This window comes from Capra hircus, chromosome 4 (assembly GCF_001704415.2).
Source record: "Capra hircus breed San Clemente chromosome 4, ASM170441v1, whole genome shotgun sequence".
NCBI classification, from domain to species: domain Eukaryota; kingdom Metazoa; phylum Chordata; class Mammalia; order Artiodactyla; family Bovidae; genus Capra; species Capra hircus.
This window is the reverse complement of record NC_030811.1, coordinates 82,586,926-82,610,392: the sequence shown is the minus strand read 5'-3', so window position 1 is coordinate 82,610,392 and position 23,467 is coordinate 82,586,926. Positions and strand designations below refer to the sequence as shown.

General features: G+C 34.9%; 1 protein-coding gene across 1 annotated transcript in view; it reads left to right on the top strand.

Moving 5' to 3' along the window:
• PCLO (piccolo presynaptic cytomatrix protein) overlaps positions 1-23,467 on the top strand; it is a 378,440-nt gene that overhangs the window by 303,723 nt on the left and 51,250 nt on the right. The window contains exons 15-20 of the mRNA XM_018047285.1: positions 863-987; positions 3,676-3,702; positions 12,816-12,909; positions 14,132-14,203; positions 15,758-15,938; positions 17,530-17,724. Coding sequence (XP_017902774.1) covers positions 863-987; positions 3,676-3,702; positions 12,816-12,909; positions 14,132-14,203; positions 15,758-15,938; positions 17,530-17,724 — 694 coding nt within the window. The remainder of the gene's footprint in view (positions 1-862; positions 988-3,675; positions 3,703-12,815; positions 12,910-14,131; positions 14,204-15,757; positions 15,939-17,529; positions 17,725-23,467) is intronic.

Sequence of the window (23,467 nt, the reverse complement as noted above, 5' to 3'; positions counted from 1 at the left end):
ACTAACACTTTCACTTTCCTTTCTGTTATTTGATAATTTGAAACAGCATCAAACAGAATTGTCTTATTTTAAACGATGCCAAAGGAATTTTTCATTTTTGAAGGAGAAAAATTGGTTAATTGAATTATTTTGAATCATGCTGGCTTCTTAAAATTTAATTTGAATGGTAAGTCTTTTACTATTCAATGATAACTTTACAACAGCCATTAGACATCTGTGAGACAATGCCTCTTCTTTTCTCTTCAGTTTCTGAGATTAAAGAACAGTTGTATTTTATTATCTTAACCTCACTCTGTTAAGAAAGCAGGCACAAAAAGAAAAGCTACAGGTTTTTCAGCTAGTGTACTATAGAAAGAGATCAAATTGCACATTCTTAAATATCCTGACAATTCAGTACTAACGTATTTGTGTTTAAATAATGATTCTACACACTGTGAACTATTTGATGAAATGCAAAAGATATTTTCTAATAAATTTATCAATTAGTTAATTTATTTTCAAAATTCTGGCAATTGTATTTATGAACATTAACATTTCTGATCTTGCTAACAGTGGAAATTTTGTTTAAAAATGTAACTAGCATGCACTGTGTTATGTTCCTTCTAAATGAATTTTAGACAGGCCAGAACTTTCACAGTGGAAAGAATGAACAGCACATTTACTAGTAATTAATGTGTGCCTGGGAGCTCCCAATTAAATTAGACGTTAACTGGTCTGTTCAGTTTCAAATAAAATGAAAGTGACAGATAATGCTTCTTATGAGAATTTTTTTTTAAATACCGGCAAAATATTGAACAATAATGTATTATATGCTTTTTTAAAAACAAAATAATGTTCATGGAATATTTGCTGTTCCTTTAAGCTTCAAATCAACTATGATCTTGGAAATCTCATAATACATATCCTCCAAGCAAGAAACCTAGTCCCTCGAGACAACAATGGTTATTCAGACCCCTTTGTTAAAGTGTACCTTCTTCCAGGGCGAGGGTAAGTAAAGAAGTGATTTCTTCGAAGTATCATAAGTGTTGCCGTATGATTTTTTTAAAAAAATAGTGATAATGTCTTCTGATCTCTAAAGAGCTTGATATCTTTTGCTTAGTTTTATCTATAATACATGTCATACTTATTTATTTCCAATTAGTAAGCAATGTGGAATTGAAAATTTATAATTAAGCCTTAATGGGTTTTGGAGATTCATGATCATAACAAAAGCTGCCTAGGTAAGAACGTATTAGTATTTCAGTTCTAGAAACCTCTTGTGCTATTACCAATCAGATAGACTATGAAATCATTTCAGGAATTGTTTATGGCAGATTTAAAGAATTAGTTTACCTTCCAAAATGTAGTTGTGAAACCAATGTTCAAGGACTCATCAGTTACTCTTTTGTTTTATAGGACATGTGTATTATTCAATACATTAAATGCTCATTAAATGACTTGATGCATCATTATTTACATGCATATTTTCAAATCACTGTTCTAAAATTACAAAATAAAAAAATAATATTTGAAATGTCAACTTATGTAGATAAATGAAAAAGATCTCTTTAAATCTCTTGTGTAAAATATAAACTGTTTATATAAAGCAAGTACTCTTTAGAGATGTTTAATTTTCACATAATAAATGCAAATTGCTGTAGTCTTATATATAAATCATAATTCAGGGATGGCTTCAAACCAGTAATTTGGACCCAACAGATCATTACCTTTTATGAAGAATTTATACTAGCCAAATTAGTATGATGGAACCATAAGTAATCAACAATTGGAGGTATAGTTAAAAAAATTAGGGGATGGTTATTGAAGATTCTGGTTTCCTTTTTGCTGTGTTTTAATTTGAAGAGCAACATTTTAATATAACTTTTTACTGGGAAATTTTCAGTCATTGGAAGTATAAGTAGAAAGAATAGTATAATAATCCATCGTGCACCCATTACTCAGCTTCAACAGTTACCACTTTCTAGCCAACCATGTTTCATTTTTACCCTTGTACACTCCCTCCATGCAGATTATTTTAAAATAGATCTCAACTATTGTAACTTTTTTATGCAAATAGTATATACTTCTAAAAAAAAAACTTTTAAAGTAATTATAATACCACACATAGCCATAATAATGTTTAACTTTTAAATCTCTTATTTCCCCCAATTGCTGCCTAATATTTTCCTAGTCAGTTTGATGACCTACTTGATATATATAAAATACTGTCCATCAACAGCAGAATATGTGTGTGTGTGTGTGTGTGTATATATATATATATACACTTTTCAGATGCACATAGAACATTAACCAACATAAACTATGTTGTGGGCCATAAAACAAAGCTCAACAAATTTATAAACACTGTTCTATAACTGTAGTTGGTTTGTTTGGACAGGATATAAATTAGAGTTTTACACTGCATTTGAATGCTGCTTACCAGTTGTCACAGCCGTCAAATCATCAATTGTTGGAGATTTGCTTTCCTTGTTGCTATTGAAAAAGCCATGGTAGAGAGAGCCATAATTTACAGTTGCTCAGGAAAATCAAATTAGATAATATTCCGAAAATAATTTGAAAATTGCCAAGTGATATATCTGATTCGGTATACAGCCTTTAATTTCATCCTACCCAACGATTTTATTTAGAAACTTAGAATTGCTGGTATTGGTACTCTAGTTTTAATTCATAGACATCCAACTAGCCCTATAGAACATGAAAGAGGAGTTTCTATGTTAGTTTATATCTTTATGTAGTAGTATAACTGCAACGTTTCTACTCTTTTGAAATATAGTTTATTTACAATGTTGCATTTGTTTCTGGTATGCAGCAAACTGATTCAATTCAAGATACTGAATATAGTTTCTGTGCTATACAGTAGAATTTGCTGTTTATCTGTTTTATATGTAGTAGTCTGTAACTGCTAATCTCAAACTCTAATTTATCCCTCTTCCTCAAGTACTTTATGTTTTTAGCATGAATATAACAACAAACTGATAACTGCATTCTGCCTTTTATTTGGGTCATTGGACCATTAGTGTTATTTAATGACAGTATAAGAGGAAATCACTGCCAAGGATATATCTCTAATCAGCATTTGTGAATGAGTGAAAATAAACACTCTCTTTTAATTTTCTATCTTCTTTAATACTCTAGAGTGTCACTTATTATACTACAAGAGAGTGGTTATCTTTTATTTGTTACAAGATATGTTTTAATCCTTTTGCAATCCTGTTGCAAACTTGAATAACCGGAAAGATCAGACAGATGGCATGAATAAGGCAGTCCATTCCGGAGTGGGTAACAGAAAGAAGGGTGGGAACTACAATGAAATGAAGAGTGATGTTCCCACCTAAAGCTATCCCCATGCAATTTGTCAAACAAAATATGCCTTCTAGATGGGATTTGACCAAAACTCACGCTAGTATGCCATTCCTATTCAATTCCTAGCCTTTTCTTTGAATTACTCCTAATTATTATAGTAACCAAGACCTTGGAATGTATGACACTTGGGAAGCATTATTTTCACCTTAGTTCAAAGACTATTTTCTACCTCATGTTGTTTGTGTATTATGGTGCAGCTCCTTTAGTTTTTATTCTCACATTTTCTTCCTTACTTCTGTTCCTAACTTTTTTCTTCCTGTCTTTCCTACTTTCCCGCTGTATCCTTCATTCTCGATCTTGGAATCAATGCAGTCAAGTCATGGTTGTCCAGAATGCAAGGTAGAGTTGGTTCTCTTTCAGTGTCACACTTTGCTGAAATGTCTAGAGTTCTTTTTTTTTTTTTTTTTTGGCCTTTCATGTACATTTACCTGCATTTCAATGTGGGCTATAATTTTTATTTTTCTGCATGTTGGTATCAATTGAATTAGGCTAATAGCAGGCTGTTCTGATCACAACGTTACTAAATATGTTTAGCAGATACATGCAGAAGAGGATAGAAAAGTCGAAAATAATAAAAACAGAAAAGTATGATAAAGAAATATCACTCTGTAATTAGACATAACTAAAGTTTTGTTTATAATTTGCATAAATTCATTTAGCTTCTCATGTACTAATCATGGCTTAGGTCCTTCTGAGTCTTCTATGACAAATTAAAAAAATATAGAATCATTTTTCAGAAGAAATTAATTGGCCTTCTGGATGACCAGTACTACGTATAAAGCCCATCTTAAACATGAGAGTTGTCTCATCTTTTACTCTCAGTTAGACCTAACGTTGAAACACTTCCATGTCTTTAGACCTTCTTACCACAAAATTATTGCTGTGCAATTTTGGATGCCATAATCTGCCTGTTCCAGCACGAGAACAACCTCCTTTGTCTATTTGCTGCTGCTGCTGCTAAGTCACTTCAGTCGTGTCCGACTCTGTGTGCTAGAGGGTGTTAAATCAGTATATTGTCAGTTAAGGGTTTTTCTTAATATATAGCCAAAAGCATTTTTTGCACACCTCATTGCATATAAATCAAATGTGTTATTTAGTTGGGGAGGTGACTCTTGTACCATCTGTAGCAACACAGTGATGGGAATTTTAATCCCACCCAGAATATTAATGGTACAGGATTTTTGTCTTTGATAATAAAATTCAGTATCTTTACTAAACCTGACAAACTGTTGAGCAAAACAGGCAGTTTCTGATTTGTAAGAACTTAAATATTTAAATATTTCAAATAGTATTAGCCAATACAACCTTTCTGGTGCCCAGAAGCTGTTTCCTTGCAGCCACATAATTATGGCTACCAGAAAATTTGAAACTGAGAAAAGTCACTTGTTATGACTGGCTTTCTCTTCCCAGGCATCATCCAGACCTCTCAGACTGATTAGCAAAGTGAGTTTTGTTTCAAAGGGATCATGTCATTTCAGAACAGACATTATCAGTCCCTTTATTCAGAAGCTTTCCCTCTGTTATCAGGAGAAACCAGGGGGAAATTATCAGAATGACAGTGCTTGTCTATATTTAATTTAGAAGAGAACATGTTTTTTGTAAATGTAAATAATAGTCAAAATAATCTGAGATGTGCTGGATTACAGCATAGGAGATCTAGAAGTCACTTAGTCATACCTTTCATATTGAAGTTATTTTCATCGTGTCTTCTAGAACTGGCAGTGTGAAAAGGAATTATACCGATAAAGTATTGACATTGTAAGTTAGACTGAAGAGGCCATTGAGTAAAGTCCTTAAAGGCTTGAGTTTGAAATTCAGCCCTACCACTTAGAAGTTGTGAGGTTTCTCTAAAACTATGTCCTCTTCTACCTAGGAATCTTACTAGCCCCCTCCCAGGATTATTGTGAAAGACATGAAGAATGTACCAAAAATGATAAGCATAATGTCAGGCACATAATAAGCTCTCAATAAATGGCAGTTGCTATTATTTATAGACATGCATAATAAATTCCATCCTGCCAGTGGTCACTTAACTCTATAACAGAAAAGAGATATAGAATGCTTTGGCTGCTGAATTATACAAAATTATTTAACAACACTATATAAAAAATCAAGCAACTTTTCTTCAGTAATAAGTATAATACATCCTTAATGATTAAAAAAAAAATGTTTAATGTCCTGTTAACTAAAAGAATTTCACTGGTCCGGTTTTCTTGTCTCCTTTCGTTTCCTCTTCCCATCCTTTGATCAAGATGTTCATAAGCTCTGATAGCCCAGATATCAGCCAAGATGACGTGAAAGAAAGACAATAGCCTAAAGAGTCCATTAACTCGATACTTGTCCCTAGATAATTAAGAAATGAAAATGAGCATATCTGAAGGATTTCATTCACTTTTCTTGCATTACACTGCTAGACAAAGTGCAGAATTTTTTTTCCCACTAATGAGATTTTGCTATAATTGAAGCTTATTTTCATTATTCTGGTACCTGGAAGTCCAGTTCCTGGCTGGACTTTCACTAAACACCCTTGTTAGCATCTCAAACTATTTCCTCTGGAACGAATGTGAAACAGGTATACATGTTGTATATATTTACAATTTGAAGGCCAAAACTTATTTTATTTCAGTAGATTTTTTTAAAAAAAGAAGTACAAACATGTTTTAAGGATCCATTCAATAAACAATTTTTTTAGCAGAAACTACTCCAAACTCTTTGCTGGGGTTGGAATTGAGAACACAGCCATAGTCTCAGACCTCAGGGAGCACAGTCAAATGACAAGTCATATATGCATTCTTTCACACAGAGAAACAGAGCTTATAAAATGGGGTATGCTCTGTGCTTCTTTCTAAATTAAAGGCAATACCCTCAGAGGAATAATTTTGAAGAAAACTTGGCCGGTAAAGAATCTGCCTGCAATGCAGGAGACCCCAGTTTAATTCCTAGGTCAGAAAGATCTGCTGGAGAAGGGATAAGCTATCTACTCCAGTATTCTTGGTCTTCCCTGTGGCCCAGCTGGTAAAGAATCCGCCTGCAACGCGGGAGACCTGGTTTCAGTCCCTGGGTTGAGAAGATCCCCTGGAGAAGGGAAAGGGTACCCACTCCATTATTGTGGTCTGGAGAATTTCATGGACTGTATAGTCCATGGGGTAAAGAATCGGACATGACTGAGTGACTTTCACTTCACTATATGTGTGTGTGTGTGTATGTGTGTATGTATTTATGTATGTATATGTATATATTTATGTATGTATATATATGACTTATTATAATTTTTCAATAAAGAAATATGTATGTATTTTTCCAATCAAGAGAAAGCAAATAAATGAAGACCTTCAATATTTTATATAATTCTACGAGGCTTAAATATAAATAAGCCATTATATTCCATTCTTCTTTCTCAATATTTTTTAATTAAAGAGAAACTCAGAGAACTGTTTTATTCTGCTGGTTTAGGAGAAAATAACTGAATTTTAAATATCTTTCCTGTCAGCCTAAAAATCATACCTACTTATGAAAAAGTGACCATAACAATAAAAATCAAAGAAGAAAGAAATTAGTCCAAACTTCAAGGAAACAAAGGTTTAGCTTTTTTGATAAGCACCATGTCCCATCTTGATTAATTGGCTTTTTTAAAAAAAAGTCTCTGATTATTAGATATGCCTTACTTATCCTAAAAAAATATTATTTCAGCCTTCACATTAGAGACTGTAGTGTGTTTATTAGACAAGGTGGGGAAGAAAAATGAGCTCCACTTTTTTCTCCACCTGGATTTCTGCTCACATTCAAGAATTCTGCTTACCTGACCATTTTCAACTTATAAATCCACAGATTTTGATATGGTGCTGAGAAATGTGGAGTTTCCAATTGTTGAAAGTCAGAACATAGTCCATTGGCATTTTGCCCAATATAGTCAGTATATGGTAGCCATAAGACAAGGGTAAATTAAGGCAAAACTTTGTGTGGCCTTTGTGGTCTTCTCTGCACGTCAGGAAATTCAAGTGTGAAAAGATTGCAAACGATTTCATTTGCATTTACACAAGTCAACCTGGGCTGGTAGAGGCAAGATCAGGAGTAAGATGTGTTTACCTTCATTAACCCTAAAGTCAAAGGATACAAACTGGAGAGTCGAACTTATATTATCTAGTAAATTAAACATCTAAATTTTTCCCAACTAATTCTCCTTATATCACCCTTAATATAAAAAGCAAAATCATAAAATATAAAAGGATGTAATTTGCTAAAATTATTTTTGATTTTTGTTATATTTTAAACTTACTGAATATTATAGAAAATACTGTCACAAGTTTTATGTTCTTAATATCCAATTTTATCAAATCTTGATATTTTGCTATATTGGCTTCAGTTTTTTTTTTAATAAAAGCTATATTATAGCTACCCCTGAAGCCCTCTGAAACCATTCCACTGTTTATCTGAGATAACCACTAAATAGAGTGTAACATCATGCTATCTTATGATATTAACATGTTTGTCATAAATATATACAAGTAGATGTAAATAATTTACAGTATTATTTCATGTGATTTCAATTTATATCTTGATAACCTACTCTAGGTTTTCTTCTGAAAACTATTTGCTAAAGATTTTTTTTAATATTTATCCATCTTGATATATAAGGTGTTTTCATTCAATTTAACTACTTCTTAAATTTCATTGAATGAATGTATTGTAATGCCTGTATTTCCTATCTTATCCACATATTATTAAAAACAATATTGCAATGAATGTTCCTGAACAATTCTTTAGGTACATGTGCGACAATTCTCTAGAGTAAAATTGGAATAAGTTAAAGTGGAACTTTCTGAGTACTTGGGTATATAAACTTCACTAGACAGATTTATCTAAAACATATACATAAAAATATATACTTTCTGTCCACAGTGTATGAAAGTTTGTGTGTCTTTGAATCATTGCCTATTCATTTCCCCAGAATTCTTTGCACTTTATGCTGAATGACAAAATTGTCACATCGTGTTCATATTTTTGTACATTCAAATAGGGTGGTTAAAAATGAGAACAGTGCTGCTTCATTTCTTTAATTGAATTCAGTTCACAGTGGCTGAAATCTGAAGTCTTTGGAGACATAAACTAGTCGGTTCTCAATCTTGGCAACACATTAGAATTACTCATGTCATTTTAAAAATTCTGATGCTCAAGCCTCACTCCAGGACTGTTAAATAAGACTCTCATAAGGGATAAAGGGAAGGGAGTTGTGGACACATACTGTTTGCACCAGCCCCCACAACTGGAACACAGATCCCAGAGTGGTTCTAACAGGCAATCAATGTTGGAGATTATTGCCCTTGTATATGCAGTAAGAAAGAGAATAAAGCCAGAGGGAGAAAAAAGATATTTGGCTGTAGTTCAGTTTAGTTACTCAGTCATGTCCGACTCTTTGCGACCCCATGAACCACAGCACGCCAGGCCTCCCTGTCCATCACCAACTCCCGGAGTACACCCAAACCCATGTCCATCGAGTCAGTGATGCCATCCAACCATCTCACCCTCTGTCGTCCCTTTCTCCTCCTGCCCTCAATCTTTCCAAGCATCAGGGTCTTTTCAAATGAGTCAGCTCTTCGCGTCAGGTGGCTAAAGTACTTGAATTTCAGCTTTAGCATCATTCTTTCCAAAGAAATCCCAGAGCTGATCTCCTTCAGAACGGACTGGTTGGATCTCCTTGCAGTCCAAGGGACTCTCAAGAGTCTTCTCCAACAACACAGTTCAAAAGCATCAATTCTTCAGCGCTCAGCTTTCTTCACAGTCCAATTCTCACATCCATACATAACCACTGGAAAAACCATAGCCTTGACTAGATGGACCTTTGTTGGCAAACTAATGTCTTTGCTTTTTTAATATGCTGTCTAGGTTAGTCATAACTTTCCTTCCAAGGAGTAAGCGTCTTTTAATTTCATTGCTGCAATCACCATCTGCAATAATTTTGGAGCCCAGAAATATAAAGTCAGCCACTGTTTCCACTGTTTCCCCATCTATTTCCCATGAAGTGATGGGACCGGATGCCATGATCTTAGTTTTCTGAATGTTGAGCTTTGGCTGTAGACGTATCTCTAAAAGTGAGTGGTGAAATGGAGCTTGATTCTCAATATTTTTATCTAGAATGAATAAACTAGTGTCTGGGGGACAATAGTAGATATTCCAGAATTTAGCAAGGCTTGAGGCCATTAATATAATAAGAGTTAGTATGTTGTCCATTGTTGTGAATAGAACTACAGATCTAGGGTGAAAATCCACTACTTTCAGGGAAAGGCAATTTATGAATTCCAGGCACAGGAAAGGACCCCAGACAAATATTAGGTTGGTCCAAAAGTAATTGCAGTTTTTGCGTTGTTGATATTTGCCATGTGATATTGGAATACATTCTAAATAAATGTGGTTGTTATCATTTTAATGCACATTTCTCACTTAATGTTTTTTGCTAATGACTTATTACTTGCTGTCTATATTCATTTTAGACCATGGAAATAATGTTAGACAAAAAGCAAATTCAACCAATTTTCTTATCTGAGTTCAAAATGGGTCATAAAGTAGCAATGACAACTCACGAAATCAACAATGCATTTGGCCCAGGAACTGCTATTGAACATACGGTACAGTGGTGGTTCAAGAAGTTTTGCAAGGAGACGAGAGCCTTGAAGATGAGCGTAGTGGCCAGCCATCAGAAATTGACATCGACCAATTGAGAGCATCATCAAAGCTGATCTTCTTACTACTACACAGGAAGTTGCCAAAGAACTCCGAGTCAACCATTCTGTGGTCATTCAGTATTTGAAGCAAACTGGAAAGATGAAAAAAGCTTAATAAGTGGGTCCCTCATGAGCTGGCCAGAAATCAAAAAAATCACCATTTTGAAGTGTCATCTTCTCTTGTACTCATTTCAGGAGCACATATATTATAAATAGAAACGTCATCTTCTCTTATTCCACACGAATCATTTCTTAATTGGATTGTGATGTGCAACAAAAAGTGGATTGTCAATGACCAGCTTAGTGACTGGACTAAGAGAAGCTCCAAAGCACTTCCTAACGTGGAACAACAGACTGGTTCCAAATAGGAAAAGGAGAACGTTAAAGCTGTATATTGTCACCCTGCTTATTTAACTTATATGCAGAGTACATCATGAGAAACGCTGGGCTGGAAGAAGCACAAGCTGGAATCAGATTGCCGGGAGAAATATCAATAACCTCAGATACGCAGATGACACCACCCTTATGGCAGAAAGTGAAGAGGAGCTAAAAAGCCTCTTGATGAAAGTGAAAGTGGAGAGCGAAAAAGTTGACTTAAAGCTCAACATTCAGAAAACTAAGATCATGGCATCCGGTCCCATCACTACATGGGAAATAGATTGGGGAAACAGTGGAAACAGTGTCAGACTTTATTTTTGGGGGCTCGAAAATCACTGCAGATGGTGACTGCAGCCATGAAATTAAAAGACGCTTACTCCTTGGAAGAAAAGTTATGACCAACCTAGATAGCATATTCAAAAGCAGAGACATTACTTTGCCAACAAAGATCCATCTAGTCAAGGCTATGGTTTTTCCAGTGGTCATGTATGGATGTGAGAGTTGGACTGTGAAGAAGGCTGAGCACCTAAGAATTGATGCTTTTGAACTGTGTTGTTAGAGAAGACTCTTGAGAGTCCCTTGGACTGCAAGGAGATCCAACCAGTCCATTCTGAAGATCAACCCTGTGATTTCTTTGGAAGGAATGATGCTAAAGCTGAAACTCCAGTACTTTGGCCACCTCATGAGAAGAGTTGACTCACTGGAAAAGACTTTGATGCTGGGAGGGATTGGGGGCAGGAGGAGAAGGGGACAACAGAGGATGAGATGGCTGGATGGCATCACAGACTCGATGGATGTGAGTCTGAGTGAACTCCGGGAAATGGTGATGGACAGGGAGGCCTAGCATGCTGCGATTCATGGGGTCGCAGAGTCGGACACGACTGAGCGACTAAACTGAACTGAAAGCCAAATTTGCACCAAACAAAGGTCATGGTCACTGTTTGGTGTTCTGCTGCTGATCGACTGCCCCTTTCTGAACCCCAATGAAACCATTACATCTGAGAAATACACTCAGCAAATAGATGAGATGCACCAAAAGCTGAAATGCCTGCAGCCGACATTGGTCAACAGAAAGGGCCCCAGTTCTCTGCCACAATGCCCAACAGCATCTTGCACAACCAACATTTCAAAAATTGAACAAATTGAGCTACAAAGTGTTGCCTCATACTCCATATTCACCTGACCGCTCACCAACTGACTACCACTTCTCAAGCATCTTGACAAGTTTTTAAGGGGAAATGCTTCCACAACCAGCAGGCGGGAGGAAATGTTTTCCAAGAGTTCGTCAAATCCCGAAGCATGGATTTTTATGCTATAGGAATAAACAGACTTCTCACTGGCAAAAGTGTGTTGATTGTAATGGTTCCTATTTTGATTAATAAATATGTATTTGAGCCTACTGATAATTATTTAGAATTCATATTCCAAAGCAGTAATTACGTTTGTACCAACATAATAGGTTTGTTTTCCAGGCAATAAAATTAGGAAAAAGCCAGTGAATGTTAGAGAAAGGTTTGGTCTGTGTGGGTGCCATTGGCTCATAGCAAATAGCAGTGATTCCAACTCCATTGACTGATGCTCAGCATAGATGTTTTGTCAGACTTAACTAAAATCAGTTTTAAAAATACTCATGCTTAAACATGTAAAATATAAGCTTCTAACTGTTGATCAGAGGGCATGGAAGAGTCAAGGACAAACTCAAATGGCCCAAGTTATAACAAATAAAGAAAAGTTTTGATTTGGTTTATCATTTATAACAAGGTATTGACAGAAACCAAGAATTTATATTTAATTAGGATTGTTTCATAACTGTGTTACTGTTTTACTAAAAGTGTCAGAATATACTATAAATATAACAAATGTTCATGAGATCTCAGCTATAGCAACTGCCATTTTTCATCCTTTCCTCAGTCAATACAGTTATTATAGTTTTTTAATGGAAAAAAATTGAAAAACCATTTGGCTTTGCTGACATGATCACTTGCAAAACTATTAAATACCAAATTATTATTTATGAGATAAGAATATATTGACAATACTGTATAGTTCATGTATTATCTCACACATTCAGGAGAGATTAAGATTTCTAAAATTGTATTACAGTTAGAACACCAAAAAGTTTTTCTTTAAAAAAATTTGACCTTAGGGAAAATAAAACTAAAGTATTCCAAGATATTTTTAAATTGTTATTGTGCATTCAACTTAAGATATGGTTTAAGACATCAGTATGATGAGATGATTACATAGTGATTCAAAACAAAGTACCTTTAAAAGTCTGCATGCCCTTCAGGTTGACTATGAAGTCATCAGTCAAGGTGAATAATCAAGATAACTTTTTCTTTTCTTCTAATTCAGTGCTGAGTACAAGAGAAGGACTAAATACGTTCAGAAAAGTCTTAATCCTGAGTGGAATCAAACAGTGATTTATAAAAGTATCTCCATGGAACAGGTATGCAGCTATTATTTTCTATATGACAGATTTAGGCTAATATAAAAACTGATGATAAAATTATTGAAATATTGTGATTTATGTCAATTTTTGCTATATAAACAAAAAAAATAGGTAAAGTACACATAAGAATTGTAGCCATAAAAGGAACTGGGTGCAGTTCAAAGATACAGTGCAAGAAAATGTGCACATTTTGGCAAAACAGCTAAAAAATAAGCACAATAAATAAGATTGCTAGATCATTTTCCATTGATTATTTCAAAATGAAATATTTAAGTAGAATGGGCTCTGTTTTTTTGAGGGAAAATATTTCCAGCTAGGCACATCATGACATTTATAAACAGTATAGAGATACAAAAGAATTGGATACACTGAAATGAATTATCCCATCAGGCAACATTTGGGAGATCGTCTTTTCTCTAAATTGAGACTTAATAAAGATCTGGCATTGGGGAATTGAATTGTACAAAAGAAAGCATGAAGAAAACTAATGTAAAGGGTTATCACCAGAAACAGAATGACTCTAGGCAAAACTGCATCAATATGTTTGTGAAAATCTTCATAACTATGCATGATTTACAGAAAATAACTGATGGCTTATAAGGATGAATTAAGAGAGAAGAGAATACAAATAAAATAAAAAGAAGACATCTATGGAAACAAGTTACAAATGAGTTCTCTTTCAAAGTGAGACTTCTAATTTATCCTCTGGAAGATTTCTAACTTCACTGTGAAATTGAAGCCTGATATCAATTATAATCTGGGTTCTTGAGTTGAAAATAAGTTAAATTCACCTGCAAAAATAAGATAATGCTACTAATGTGTTTTGGCAATTTACTGAGACAAAAAACTAAAATCCGAATACTTTATCTAAATAACCTAGACATTTTTATGACCTATGAATCTCACATGTTAAAGAGTATATATAGATTCTGCTTTGTACTTTTAATAATGGAAGGGGGTAGATAACAGGAAATAAGTAAAAATCACCCTTTTGTTTGCAAAACAGTGAGGTACCTTATGATCAAACACTCGGTTGGACCACAAAATGATTGACAGTTTACATAATATTTAATGTAAGTATACAGTTTTAGATAAAATTAAAACTATTTTTACTTAAATAGACAGAGTACAAGGAATAAAAATGAAAGGCTCTGTTATATGAGTATAATAAAAATTTATAATGAGAATGAGGTTAATAACATTTTGATTTGAACTGTAGCTCAAGAAGAAAACACTGGAGGTGACAGTCTGGGATTATGATAGATTTTCTTCCAATGACTTTCTTGGTGAGGTGAGCCTATGGTTTCTTTTATTTTTCATTTGCTTCAGTATAAGCCTTTATTTAAATCCTGATGGAAAGGAAATTTCTTAAATGTATAAAGTAACCATTTCTGGATAAAATTCTTTGGTGAATATAATTTATTTTCAAACTGACTCTTTGAATAGATGAATATTTGGAGAATTAATTTTTACTTTACCACTTAATGTACTTTATAATTAGTTTTCAAGGTGAAATATTAATTGTTTGATAGAAAGTTATATAATCATGTTGTGAATCCAAATGACTATGTTAAAGATATGGGATAAATTTATTATAAAATGAGCTGAATTTTTTCAAATGCTTTTTGAGGTTATTTAATTGCTGTTCCCCATTGCATGCATGAATGACTTGATGTGACAATTTATATTCTTATTTAAGTGTCTCACAGAAAAATCTCCAAATATTTTAAGAAGCAAAGCTAGAAGTCAAAGAAAACAATAAAAACAAATTTTTTGTAAATCACAAAAAAAGTAACCTAATCATGAAATCTGGCAGGATGGTCAGATCTTGTGACTTTTTTTCAAATAATGTTTTAAAAATAAAAATACAGATTTTTGTTTAGTGATCTTTGCTTAAAGCAGAAGTTATGAATTATTGTTAAAAAAAAATCCTCTCCAAAAATATATAATACCTAGAAAATATGATATCCTTTTGATAGAAACAGTAGAAAACAGTTGCATAGTCTTAAGTGACACGAGGTCTTGTTTGGTTTCTACATCTGTACCTCTTTCCCATTTGAACTTCACCTACAGGTTCCACGTGGAATAGTCACTTGGACTAATCTTGGTTTTAGATAGGACTACTCTAGAATGTACTGTTATATCTGATTTATGAGCCTATTTCAAAAAGCTGATTTACTGATGTCCTGATAATTTATTGTTCACATAAACCTAAGGCATATATCCATTGTGCTGCTTTTCATTTTTTTTATAGTGATCAAATTTAAAACCAACTACTGTAAAATGCACCATTGTTTATGTACCACTAAGAAAAAGAAAACGTTGCCAGTTAAGCCATGACACAGTGCCTTCTTTTCATAAATTGTTGGTCATATCCCTGTTCCAAATGTGAGCTGATATATTTTAAAATAGATGGAAGAAGTTACTAATTGAAAATTAGCCATTCTTTTCATTTTATCCCCTGGTAACTAAAAGTAAACAATCTCCAGAAAACTGCTAGCCAAGTTTAGGACTAGAATGTGTCCATTTCACAAAAGAAAACTTTATTTCATGTAGAAATTGACTTGTAATCTCTCTTTTTGCATCATCTCCAAATAATTTAATTAATAGTCAGAGATATAATACAGTTCAATTTAACCAAACATTTGTAAAGCATTTAATATGCACAAGACATTGTTCCCAATACCATGGATGAAGAAAAATGAGGAAGATAGCCTCATCATACTAAAAGATATACTATATTCTTGACGTATGTCCTTGAATAAATTTCAGATCACAGAAGAAATTAACAAATGAATTGTAGATTAATCCATAAATTTCATTCACTTACTGCATTTTTTTTCAGGTACTGATTGATTTATCTAGCACATCTCACCTTGATAACACGCCTAGGTGGTATCCACTCAAAGAACAGACTGAAAGCATTGATCATGGCAAGTCCCATTCCAGTCAGAGCAGCCAGCAGTCCCCAAAGCCATCTGTCATCAAAAGTAGAAGCCATGGTATCTTCCCTGACCCATCCAAGGGTAGGAAATATTTCAAGTAGCAAAACTTGTCTATTTGTTCACTCAGTATCTTTCCGAATATAAGTGCCTGTATATTTAATATTTTTGAAAGGTTGGGTTCTACTGGGAAATATTTAATACAATATCATGCAAAGAGTGATGGATATGGAATCTGGAGAAATGGACTTTAGTCTCAAATCAGCCCATAATTAAGTTGATGCCTTTGTGATCTTCACCACTCTGGTTCTCTGTTTTTGAATCTGTAAAATGGAGAAGGTTGCATTATATGAGCTATTGGGTCTTTTCCAGCTCTCAAGATCCAGGATAATATGATTTTATAAAATATATTGGGGTATTTCATAAGCAAAACATAAAAATCCTCAACAGTACATTGACTAGACGTAATCATCATTATCATTTTTGCATATTTCTTCTAATTGCTTATATCCCTATTTTTCATATATACATTCTTATTCATTATAAATGTAATGAATACATTATAGTACATACAACTTTCCATTTTGCTTTTTAATTATATCAAAAACATTTTCCTTATGTCATCAAAACAATTGGTATGCTGAAAATTACTTAAATCTTTCCTAAATAGTGGATTCAAATGCATTCTATGATTTTTTTAATTATTTTTTAAATCGCAGCATCATACACTGGGTTTGGCAGTATGCACAGTTTTCTCATTTGAATAAACTTTTCCATTGGGAGGTTCAGTAACCAGTTATCCTACAACACAGCATTAATCGTCATCATAAACTGATTTTCTGCCTGTATGAGATAACCATGGAGTATCTTTCCAGGATATGCTGAGTTATTTATAAATATTAAATAAAAATTTTTATATTGGATCTGAGTATTCCTTCCTTTTTTGACTCCTCAGGAAGTACAGCATAATTGAAAAGTGGTTTTTTGCAATTTGGGTCATGTTCTACAAGATGGAAAACTGAGATTATGTCCAAAGGCCATTGAGTTAATATGATAAACCACTGATTACAATATGTGCTTATAGATTACTTTTGAATTTTATATATCATTTCTGGATTCCATGTAGCCAGATTAACTCTGCCCTGATTGCCATTCTGAAAGATGATCAGTATAAAGGCCTCTCTCTGTATAGCTGCCATAGTAAATGTGTGATCTTATATGTACATTCATTAAAATCACCTGAGATGATGATAATACCATCTCCACTTCCAAGTATCCCAGTGACTCACACCCCTTCCTCCAGGAATTAACTATCTTTTTTACTTAAAACTCCTCTGCAGCAGTGTCAACCTATTGCTTCTTCCCTGGACTCCACTAGAATTAGCAGAGTTCCTTGGTAAAACTATAAGTCAATATGTTCATTTACATGAGACTACTTCGAATGTATTCCTCTCCTCAAACCTCTGTTCCCAAGATTATCGTCCTCTTGTCTTTCTTCCCCAAAACTGTCTCCCAAATGTTGAATCACATTGCTGTATGGCGAGCAGTTGCACAGATGAGCCAAAAAACAAACAGAATTAACATCAGTCTTAGACGGTTTCAAATTGTGTGAACCAAGCTTAACAAGAGGAAAGCTGGAGCAACTTTAACTCGTGTTTTACCTTTTTGTAACCAGACATGCAGGTTCCCACCATTGAGAAATCCCATAGTAGTCCCGGTAGCTCGAAATCCTCATCCGAAGGCCATCTCCGCTCTCATGGACCATCTCGAAGTCAAAGCAAAACCAGCGTCACTCAGACCCACCTGGAAGATGCGGGGGCTGCTATAGCCGCTGCTGAAGCCGCTGTGCAACAACTCCGCCTTCAACCAAGTAAAAGACGCAAATAAATTCCTCAGCATGGCAGCTTAATGTTCATCTGTTGCCTTTCTTTCCTGCTGTCTTCCCCCGTTTGCTTTGTTTTTGGCTTTCCTTACTCCCTCTGTTCTCTGTCCCTTTGTCTGTGTAGGACAGTATCAATACATAAATATGCTCTTTTTAGTTTAGTTTTTGTTTTTGTTTTTTTAGTTTACGTAGACCAAAAATAAAACTGGCTGTTTCTCCTTTGTCTCTGCCATCCGTCCAACCTGGCTCATTGTATTTGGGAGCTGTGTCTGTGATGTTTGCAGGCAAAGCCATGTTGTGTGTCCTTTTTGTGTGCCTGTAAATAGCCTTTAGAATACAGAAATTATAAGCACAAGTGACTGCCAATTTTCCAGGCATTACATCAAAAAAAAAAAAAAAAAAGCACACACACACAACTGTTTGAAGCAGACTAGCAATGAGATTCTCGCCTCTGAAAAACACTAAACAATTTTAGACAGAAGGGTAATATGACCAACAGTCAACTTCTAGAACCTAGGAGAAATGGAAAAGACATATCAATCTTAAAAAGTTGAATAAATTGTGCATGTGAAATGATGAAGATTTCTGTGTGAGAAACTTTCTAGACTTTTGAAAAAAAATCTATGAAGAAAATCATGTTTCTTATATTCTCTAAAGTACATAGTATTAATATATGTACAAGCATATGTGATGAGACTACGTCGTCGCCTCATTAAGGAGCACAGTTGGGCCCATTCAGTTGGATCACACTTTGTTTATGATTCCAAAAAATTTATAGGATTATTCTTTTTTTAACCATTGGAAATCCTTTGAAGTCAAGATATCAACTAAAGCATAACAAATCACCCATCTTAATCACTGTAATTTCAGTTGATAACAATGATACAAGAACTTAGTAAGTACAGAGACTTTGAAAATGCCAGGGCACAGTTACTTCCAAGAGGCATCAGCCAAACAACGGAGATAAATGAATGTTCTCCCCATCTCCCAAAATCATCATTTCCAAAGAAACAGCCAGTTTTAACCCCCTTTAGTGCTGTGCATGTGATGTCATTTCGACATTTGAAAACATAACTTAATTTCAGTAGAGCAAAACATCACTTATGTTTGCATGAATGACATTCAAGCTGGTTCCATCTGAGGATACATACTCTGGGTTTCCATTTCACCCACACTGCCACAGCAGCACATAAAAGCGGTCAGTCTAATCATGCCAGGAAGCAGCACAGACACAGCATAGCAGGAGTCTTCCCCATTCAAAGAACTCAGTCTGATAATCTGCCTCCACCAGCCAATGGCAACCAAGACCAAAGCCAGCTAGCCCTCAGGAAGGTGATGTCTGATGGACCAGTCAAGCCAGAAGGAGGTGAGCAGAAAGGCGCTATTCAAAGTACACAGCAAGAACATCCCCCAAATTTAAGGCCCTCATCTTTTAATTTTTAGAAATTGTCTGATAAAGTATGTTTATCCACTTTTTAATGTGCTTTTGTGGGCATGGCATTTCAGGACTTCATCATCACCGTGTAAGTCCCAAGATCAGTTTCATAATATATTGATTATAGTGATTTGTATTTTTCTATGCACTGAGCATCTTTTGACTTTTGTTGGGAAATAGATTAACAGTACTCATATTGCAGAATGGAATGCATGCTACTAACCTAATCTGTTTAAGCATGACTATAAATATGTTGCACTGTGATAAAAATTTAAACCACTCACAATTTGAATTAGCATACCAGTTGGAATGTAGATAAGCTTTTGTTGAATATTATTTTAAGTGTAACTTTTTTAAAAAATTCAGTGAATTTTGGAAATACCTAGAGGAAAGTAAAGGAAAAATGTTAATGCACTCATTCACCTTTACGTGGTAAAAGTTCTCTTGATCCTACAAACACATTTTCCATTCATGTTTCCATAGTTGTCAAGTGTATCAGTTGTGTTGGGCATGTGAATATACAAGTGCCTGTGTAATAAATAAAGTATATTTATTTCATTCATAACCTGCTGGGTTCTGAGCAATTGTTATATGATACAGTTTAAAATGAGTGTGTCAGTTTTTGCTTTCTCATTTGATTCCTTGCAATAGGGAATTCAGAGTTTCTGCTTCATTGCTAGTGAGAGCTATAATGATAGTATATTGGGTTGCAGGACGAAGTTTCATGTCAAAAACATTATAAGATAGATGGGGAATTGTTACCAAATAAACATACCAGAGCTTACATAAACATGTAAATAAATGATGGGGTTGGGCTATTCTATGATGGGGTTGGGCTATTCTAGTCAATGCTTCCACTCTTTCTTTCTCCCACATCTGATTAATTTCACAATCTGCTCAGCTTTCTGGATAGAGGAAGACAAATCTGATAAGCCTTGCTCTGGGCAGGCACCTGGACTTGATTCCATGGCTCTGTTAGGAAGGAAAGCAAGTTAATATCAGTTCCTAACTTGACCTCAACATTTATAAGATTTTCCCCAAGAAAGAATGCTACTCACTGACAATGACAGGGATCAAACCAGGGTGATTATTGAATGATCTTAATTGTAATTCAAATGTAAATGTAATTCAAAAACATATATCAAAGAAAGGTTTAAAAAAAAAAATGTTAGCTGTCCTTAAGTCCCTTCCAGCCCTAAACACTTGATTTTATTATTCTTTACTTTCCACAAAACTAAAATTAGGCCTCGTACTTTTCTTTTTGCATGTCTTTTTATTCTCAGAAAACTTAAAAATTGTATACGCTTTTGTCCCGACTAATCAGATATTTAGGAGCAGTGGAAGATTTGTGTGGCAGTACAAAGGACATGAACTGTGATATTTCTTGAATTAGCAGGGAATTAAGGAAACAGCTTAAATATTAAGAGATAATTCTGAATATACATTTATTCAACCCAGTTTATAGACTGTCACCAAAGGACAATTTCTCTTTTCTAGTTAGCCTTACTAGTACCTTCCAAGAGTACTTATAATTCCACCTCTCACCTTTTCTTCATCAAATAAATAAGTCAATTGATTTCTTACTTCATTTTCTTACTGCAAATATTTCATAATTACAAATGTCACAGTAGTCAAATGCTTCCCTTATTTCACTCTGTTTTTAATTATCTTGTCGTATTTCTATATGATATTTTGTCCGAGTTTTTTTTTAGATATGAGTTTTAAAATTTTTAGCAAAGCGTGCTTCTCTTTCTTTGAATAATGCTCGAATGAATATTCTCATATATTTGCGGTAGTTCTTCACGTAAAAAGTGCTTCATCACCCATTTTCTCATTTTATCACGCCTAGTAGATGAGGGATTCGTTGCAGATATTCTCATTTCTGTTTTCTGAGTGAGCCGTTGCAGAGTCAGGGGGCGACATAACTGATAAAGAACACTTGGCTGAAAATTGTCAGAATCGGCAATCTAACCCTGGTCTTATAACTGTGCCTAAGCTTTTGCTTTTTAAATGCTCTGGCTCCTTTGAAATCTACCTCTCCTGATTTCACTAAAAACCATGGTCATTTGCTTATTTGCTATTTACACTCAAGTCCTTACCAGTGATTAGAGGTTGCTAGAAATGATGGCGGAATACAATTTAGACTTGCTTACCTACTTGATCCTCTTTTCTGAAGGCTGATAATTAAGCTGCCACCAACCAGGAAAATAAAACCTCCTCACTGCACAAGCCGAGTGCAGCAGTAAGCAGTCTCTGCAGAAGAGGCTGTGTGCACATCTGTAGTCATTTCTATCAAGGGTGGCGAAATTGTCCCTAAAGAGCTTTTCATATATTTTTTGTGAGCTTCTCAGCAGATTTCCGCTTGAAGTAGCATAAAATATGGGTCAACTATGAACTACAGAGTAAGCCAGAAGGAACTTTTTCTCTCCCTCCGGGGTTTAGTCGCATGCTAGGAAACCTGAAAGGAAGGGCTAGGCAGATTGTGCCAGCTCATCCTGATACCTAAACAACTCTCTGTTTGTGTTTAGAAATCCCTGGAGATGTTTGTTTTCCAAGCCAGTTGGTTTGGTTGAATACAGGCCTGGCTGTTTTAGAAAGTAACACCAACCTGGGAAGAGAGTTTTAAAAATAGGTTGTTTCTTAAAACCATACCAAAACTAAAACAAAAGTTCTTAAAACCTTGAAAATTAACTTTAGTTGCTATTGAATATACTACATTTTAGGGACATTTTTTAATTCCTGAGCTATTTTTGTTTGATGCTGAGATTTTTAAGTGAGCTTGAAGTTTAGAAACACTGGTAAAAGATGGGTAGAAATATCCCTCCACCCCGGGCAGTAGAACTGTTGGAACAGCTTGGAGACACTAGCTGAGAAGAGAAATCATTGACTGAGTTGTGTGAGGGAACTATGATTGAGGGTCCCTTGCTGTGGCTGAATTCAGGAGAAAAGCCTGAAGCTACTTCCACAGACCACTGCTGGAAACTCCACTTTCCATAAGGCTCCTTTGCAGTACCTGTCAAAGAAGAGTTTCCTTGTTGCCATGGTGAACTCTGACTAAGCCATCTCTTTTTGAGACCTGCTGTCTTGGGCGAGTGGTAGTGGGTGGCTGGGTTGGGAAACAGGGTGGGAACTGGGAGTGGAGGGAAGTGTTGGTTACAAGGGCAGCAGCCGATCAGTGGTCCATTCTGTTCTGGCCAGAAGTAGATGGTCACTTTTGGTCAGAAGGAATTTGGCATTCTCTGTTTCTGGAAAGGAAAGGGTCCAAAAGGAAAGTGAAGATCAGAAAAGAAATCAGAATGAGATCATTTGGAGGTGAAATCATCTAGAATGTATGCAAGAGGTTAATAAAAACAGACTTTATATTCTTCAGTTTACTGTGTTTGTGCAAAAATAAGAAAGAAAGGCAGAAGAGAAGAGCTTTAAAAATAAAACTTGGGATAGTTTAAAATGAAAACAAACTGTACTGATATGAACACAGCAAGTAAGTAGCCAATAGAAATCTAAGTCAAATTGGATTTCAGCTTTCAAATTTTTCGGCCTGTTTCTCTTGGGGCAAGGGTTTTGTTTTGTTGTTGTTTGTGAAAATCAAAACGTTCTTCTAAAGCTTTGTGTTTTTAAAGAGTTTTCTGTATTTTCTTAGACTGATTGATTATGCATTTTGAAAACTCTGTAATCATTTAACATTTATTGCCTGAAGTATCTCTGCTGTTCATGCAGAGTCACAGACAGTAAATATATAGCTCTGATCACATGACGCTGCCTCTTGTGGGTGGACCTTCCTTACCAAAGGTGAATTCACTGACCTGTCATCATTGGATACTTTTGCTTATTTCTGGTAGCAGCCATGAGTTCATCAAGCCATCCATGCAAAGAATTACTGGTTCATACCGAGGATTTACATGTTCATTTCATCTGACATGAATAGTAAGACCAACTGGCCGAAGTATCAAACTTGGCTTCAGCATTGCGGTGTCACATGCTCTAACCATGGGCCTGTTTGATTGAGCAGGACTATTAACATGATCCAAGAAGAGAAAGGCCTGATTTTTAACATGCCAAAGTCCCTTAAATGCTATTTATGACATGTCTTTTAACAAACTTAACCTAAGTTTTTAAAATGCAAATTATTTTACTTTAGGTTTGAGCAAATTTATTTTCAAAAAGGTAATTTATCAAATTACCAGCAGAGAACAGGACCCTGAGGAAATGAGACAGGCAAGTAAATGCTGATGGAGGAAAGAAATGAGAAGCATGGAGCATGAGAAGGCTGATGGGAACACAGTACGAGATCCTGAA